Consider the following 6,000-nt stretch of genomic DNA (forward strand, 5'->3'; position numbering starts at 1 on the left):
TCGACTTTCAATTAATTCAACTGATTATTTTCAGAATAAAACAAATGAAAATGGCATTGACAAAAATAATGGTACCCTTCATGTAGCGAAGGGAGAGAGTCCACTGTTTAACTTCTTGAGTGCTTTTCGGGGTCAGAATCATGACCTGCAACTGAGTTTTCTGACCTGGCTGTATGTGTTGCTTCAGAATGCTGCTTTAGTTTTGAGATTTCACTAATTTCATCCTCTCAAAATAGAGTATGGTGATCTTTTCTTGGACATGTGCGTTTTTGCAGGTCTCTACTGTAAACATGCTGATCTGTAATATCTTCAGATTCCCTCAGACAACTCTTACCTTTGATTTGAGTGTTGATTTAGGTGCAAACAATGATGCCAAACTTCAGTGACAACATTTATCCATTTAAATAGGCCAAATAACTGAATACAAGATCAAATACATCTTGAGAGAAAGTGGAATAGAACATTATGTCCAATATTCCAATATGTAGTTTAATGTTCTGCATTATGTCCAATATTCATATGTGTTTTAATGTTCTGCATTTCTCATTAGTGGGTCACTTTGACACTAAAAGTATGATTCTATGTAATGACTGTATGATATCTCTACTGTCCCTGTGTATATCTGTGTGACTGTATTTAGAGATAAGCGACTTTGCAGTGTTTCACTGTTCTGCATGGCTGCGTCAATATCTGCTCCGGGTTGCCACTAATCAGGGTCTGATTCAGTGTAGTCCACGTGAGATGGGATGACCAACGCCATCTCCCGTCAGCCTGGAAGGATACTTAAACCCTAACTATTTCCTTGTCTAGTTAGAGCAGCTGATGGATCTTTAGGTGAAGTCATGCTGTCTCTCCCTTGATGCGCATCATTGTAAATAAACTCTGTTACTGTATTTTCATACTATTGGTCTGACTGGGTCTCTATTCATCTGTGGTATCAAAATTACCATCAATCTGTAATATGAATTAAGGTTAAACAGTTTTCATTTTAAACATTGCTATAATCCAATAATTGATTTGAACAAAATGTGTTGAAACGTTCTTGACTTTACTCTATTACATACCAAAGACACGCTATGCATGAGATTCATCGCTCAATTTCATTTCAATAATCTGTAAGGGTACCAACAAATTCAGCCATGATTGTGGACTAAACCTTACTTTGTGAAATGCTCTGTGTATGGTACATTAGTTGACAGGCTTTAATATATCCATAAGAAAGGTATTTACTATGTTCTCGGAACTGAGATGAAAACGTCTTTGTCACACCTATGACTAGGTTGACAGACAAGGCAATCAGTCCCTGAGAAATCTAGTCAAATCAAGTAAAGTGACGATATAACACACACACAATTATAGAGAACTATCTTACCTGTTGCTTTAAAGGTCATATGAAATCACTAAACGTTTAAAAATAAATTCTATCCACGTATTGCTTGCTTACCAAGTGTGTATGTGTGTGTTGTAGAGCGCAGCCAACCAGATTTGTAGACCAAAATCTCCAAATTTTACCAAACTACTACGCCTAGCGGTGGCATCCAGAATTAGTTTTACATGGGCGGAGACGTCTACACTGGAGAAGGCGTGATTGGTGAAACAGTCCCGCTACAGCACCACGAGACCTTCAGCTTAACATTTCTTCCTGTTTGGATATTCTTGCAGTTCTCAGTAGGTAACGTTTAGAGTTCTTCTGACTTTTTGCAAACACAATTTAAAAACGAGTAGGCACTGACAGAGACAAGTATGTACAAGTATGCGTTCACATGCGGATGAACATTGCACGCGAGAATGAGATGAGACCAAAGTCCATTGAAGCTATCTGCCCTGCTAACATCATGTGTGTGTTTGTCTGTGTGTGTGCTGTTGACATTGAGAACTGCCAGCCAAATCAGCTGTCCATCGATTCCGTAGCATGTTAACAAACGCGAGAATGACGGTGGTCTCATGTTCTCTTTAAGCGCCGTCCGCGAGATTTAGATTCTATAGAAAGATTCTCTCTCACTCGCCCCCCCCTCTCTAATTCAAATTCAAATTCAAAGTTGCATGACTGTATGGGAACAGTGTTGCCAAAGCTATTGTTATACAATATAACATACAATAACATAAGACCATAGGACATAAAACAACAGAAATATCTCTCTTACACACACGCACTGGCGAGGAAAACATTTGAAGCTTTGCCAAACTTTGGTCTGGTCGATCACACGAAGTACCCCACTTAAAAACTCACACTCAACACAGTATTGTAAATAAATACATAAATGCTATTATATTTTATGCAAAACAAGTGTTGTCTTCCTTACAACATGCCATGGAATGCTGATGCATAACAGCAGCTTTATGTGTTCGATTTACATATTGTAATATTATGGCATTAATGGTTTGAGTGCTGCTGCTTTATTAAAGCTGTAGTCACTATTTACTACCTGTTGATTTTCTCCTGATGAGGATGCCAGCAATAGCCTTGTGTGCTGTAGGAAAGAAAAAAGTTGTTTCATGCATTATTACTAATACTGTTTTACTAAAGGTGTGTGTGTGTGTGTGTAGGTGCTGTAATGGCGGAGGAGATCCTATGGCCACGGGAGGCAGGCCGGTTTGTGTCCGAGCGGAGTTGTGATGTCCATGTGTGTGAGGAGGGTGTGTTACGAGTCGCAGAGATGCTGTATGGCCTCAGACACAGCGAGGTCCTCAGTGCTCGTGGGTGGAGCCTCATGAACCCTTTGGCCCCACCCCCAGGTGGTGACGCAGCTCTCAATTGGTTGCTGGTGGTCGACACCATGAACTTCTCCTTCTGGCCAGATGACCCAGACAAGCAGTGCGAGGTCATATGTCGGGGTAAGACCTACACCGGCTACATGGCACTGTGTGCAGCCATCACCAGAGCACTGGATGAGGGTAAGAGTCTCAGGAACACTTAAGACATAGCTCTGAGACATAGCTCTGTGTTGGATCGTATGACCTTTCACACATTCTCTCAAGCAGCTGGGCTGGTTCCCAAAGTCGAGAAAGCATACTCAAAGGCTCCGCCAACACTGTTCCAATGTCAAAAATGCTCAGAAAATCGTGTCTGCATCTGTATCTGCATCTGTGGATCCTCAGGTGATGAAAATTCCCATAATCCTCTGCGTTGACATGCATCGGAGCAGCACCCCTACTGAACAGAAGTGTGCAGTTAGAAGCGGAAGCGTTTAGACAGGCCGCAGTGATGTGCACGTTCACACTAGCTACAGTAGTCTGTTCCAAAATAGAGTCTGAGAATGCAAGGGAGGCCTCTAACCTCATCTTAGAAGAACCCGACTTGCAAGTAAGCATTCTATCAAGGAAGCATGCTCGACTTTGAGAAACAGCCCTGGCGTATCATGCTGTTCTGAAGGCACCTCACACCTACTGTAGAATGTTTCATAAGAACACTCATAAGGACACCCTCAGGTCCCGAGCAGTTGAACTGCACATGCATGTGGGATGTGCTCATATGTACTATGATTGTGTGTGTGTGTGCGTATATGCGTCTGCAGGTGTGCCCATCACAGACCCAGCGTATTTCTCAAAGATGAGTCTTGAGGACTTGGGCAGGGTTCTGCGCTCAGATAGTTCGGTACCCATGCCGATGCTCAGCGAGCGCCACAATGCCTTGACGGCAGTTGGTTGCGCAGTGCTCACACATTCAGGGTCATTCCGCTGCTTCCTGGAACCCTGCAACAACAACGCCCTCAAAATGGTTCAGCACATCGTGGAGCTCCTGCCCTCCTATCGGGATGAAGCCGTCTTTGAGGTATTTTATGCTAACAAACATATACCCACTTCCAGTATGCACAAGGACACATACAGATGCAGACGCACACAGACATCAACCTGCATTGACACAAAAGTTCAGCAGTAACTACACAGGTCTGCAATGAATGATCACATACAGCTTTAAGACGTATGTTTGTGTTTACAGGGTAGGAGGGTGGCATTCTACAAGAGAGCTCAGATCCTGGTGGCTGAAGTGTGCTGTATACTAGAAGCTGGTGGGCAGGGTGGTGTCTCAGACATGGATCAGCTAACAATGTTTGCAGACTACAGAGTACCACAGGCACTTGTCCACTTGGGCGTGCTGCGGTATTCAGATGGGTTAATGGACACTCTCAAGAAGGGTCAGCATTCCATTTTAAAGTTGGTCTAAGGCACTGAAGCCACACTGTTCAGATGTATTTATGTGTGTATCTGCATGATACAAGTGTAAATTTACTCTTATTTCTGTAAATGTCATGCATGAGTGTGAGCCACATACATGTACATGGGGGCAGGCGTGGCCTACTGGTTAGCACTTCGGACCTGTAACCGGAGGGTTGCCGGTTCGAACCCTGACCAGTAGGCACGGCTGAAGTGCCCTTGAGCAAGGCACCTAACCCCTCACTGCTCCCCGAGCGCCGCTGTTGATGCAGGCAGCTCACTGCGCTGGGATTAGTGTGTGTTTCACCTCACTGTGTGCTGTGTGTGTTTCACTAATTCACGGATTGGGATAAATGCAGAGACCAAATTTCCCTCACGGGATCAAAAGAGTATACTATACTCTTATTTCTGTAAATGTACTATACTATACTATACTATACATATTGACGGTGCTTTATGGTCTGATTTTGTGTGTGTGCGCATTGGTATTTTACAGGTGAGTTGCTGGACTCTGGTGATAGAAGAGAGGTGGAGATCCGTGGCTGTTCCATTGACTCTGTGGAGCAGATTAAGGAAAAGCTTGTCCAGTTGATGGCTCAGCGTGACGGAGAGGTGTGCCACATCAACTCTGCCCTCATCGACTTCTTCCTGTGGCCTTATGCAAAGGAGCATCACAAGGAGATGGCCCACATCCCAATCCACCACACACGCTGCATCTACTACTGACTGACGTGAAGTCAGCTTTAGTTTGCACATTTAGATCCTGTTTAGAGCCTCATTTATGATAATTGAATTAAAAAAAGAAGTTGTTTATCTGCTGTGAAGTAATGGTTTGATTCTTCCTTTTCGGACGGTGGCGCTGTGAAAATTATGACCAATTTTTCATAGGTTCATCTCGGAAAGCGCGCTCACGCTCCTTGCCAGAATCAGTCGTTGTTGCTTGGCAACATACAGACACAACACACAGCAAGCACGGGGACAGAAAAGAAAGCTGTTTCTATCCAACGCAGGTTGCCTATTCACTAAAATGATCGCTAGATGGATAAATTGTTAAAATAATCGCCTGCTAGAGTCATAACGGTAGCATTAAGGGAAAACTATCAAAGTATATCAGACGTTCCAAGAAGCCATAGCTTCTACCACCTCTGTTGTCTTAGCTCGCTATATCGGTAGCATGTTTGCTAACCTGACAGCCAAATAACTAACTTACGTTGTCATAACATTAACGTTAACGCTAGTTGGGTTTGTGATGTTAACTTTAGCGAATCTCTAATATGATGGAAAAGGTGATGCGGGTCGCGGTGCGCATAAGACCACTGCTTCCTGAAGAACTCCGCCAGAACCGGGAGGTATGTGCACATGTTGCAGTGGATTCACGTCAGGTTATACTGGCAGGTGGGCATGCCTTTCCCTGTCACTTCGCCTTTGGACCTACAGTGTCGCAGGAGCATGTGTACGGTTCCAGCGTTAAGCCTCTGGTAGCGTCGTTTTTCGCAGGCAAAGATGTTACCATCCTCGCCTATGGGCAGTCTGGATCGGGCAAGACCTACACACTTATCGGAGGGCACACTGGTAAGACTTTATTGTGGCTTATAAATACATCATAATTATGTTAAATAACATTACAACAGATGTTCTGTAGTGTGTGTGTATTTATTTATTAGTTATCGTGTGTTTTTTTCTAGATTGTGAAGAAGACAGAGGAGTAGTGTGGCGTGTGTGTGAGGACATGTTTCTTAAGATGACTGCCAATGACCTGACACACCTTAACCTGAGTGCCTGCTGTGTATCCCTTTGTGGAGAGGAGCTACAAGACTTACTGAGCCCGGATGCTAAACAGTTAAA

At 43.6% G+C, this 6,000-nt stretch overlaps 2 protein-coding genes across 3 annotated transcripts in view; both read left to right on the forward strand.

Annotated features, from left to right (window-relative positions):
• Window positions 1-1,567: 1,567 nt before the first annotated feature.
• Window positions 1,568-4,968, forward strand: c8h9orf64 (chromosome 8 C9orf64 homolog). Of its 2 annotated transcripts, none has more exons than XM_042101537.1 (5): window positions 1,568-1,672; window positions 2,548-2,895; window positions 3,516-3,772; window positions 3,941-4,136; window positions 4,652-4,968. In XM_042101537.1, exons 2-5 carry the CDS (start codon window positions 2,556-2,558, stop codon window positions 4,879-4,881), a joined length of 1,023 nt encoding a protein of 340 aa, XP_041957471.1. In that variant the 5' UTR covers window positions 1,568-1,672; window positions 2,548-2,555; the 3' UTR covers window positions 4,882-4,968. The 2 variants fall into 2 exon arrangements, with proteins under 2 accessions (XP_041957471.1, XP_041957470.1); XM_042101536.1 differs by having other exon boundaries at window positions 1,568-1,668.
• A 131-nt stretch (window positions 4,969-5,099) lies between these two features.
• The window catches only part of LOC121716026 (kinesin-like protein KIF27), a 5,029-nt gene continuing 4,128 nt past the window's right edge, over window positions 5,100-6,000 (forward strand). Inside the window, exons 1-2 of the mRNA XM_042102156.1 lie at window positions 5,100-5,727; window positions 5,841-6,000. The exon at window positions 5,841-6,000 is cut by the window's right edge and continues 35 nt beyond it. Coding sequence (XP_041958090.1) covers window positions 5,430-5,727; window positions 5,841-6,000 — 458 coding nt within the window. The 5' untranslated portion in view covers window positions 5,100-5,429. The remainder of the gene's footprint in view (window positions 5,728-5,840) is intronic.

This window comes from Alosa sapidissima, chromosome 8, assembly GCF_018492685.1.
Source record: "Alosa sapidissima isolate fAloSap1 chromosome 8, fAloSap1.pri, whole genome shotgun sequence".
Taxonomy (NCBI): domain Eukaryota; kingdom Metazoa; phylum Chordata; class Actinopteri; order Clupeiformes; family Clupeidae; genus Alosa; species Alosa sapidissima.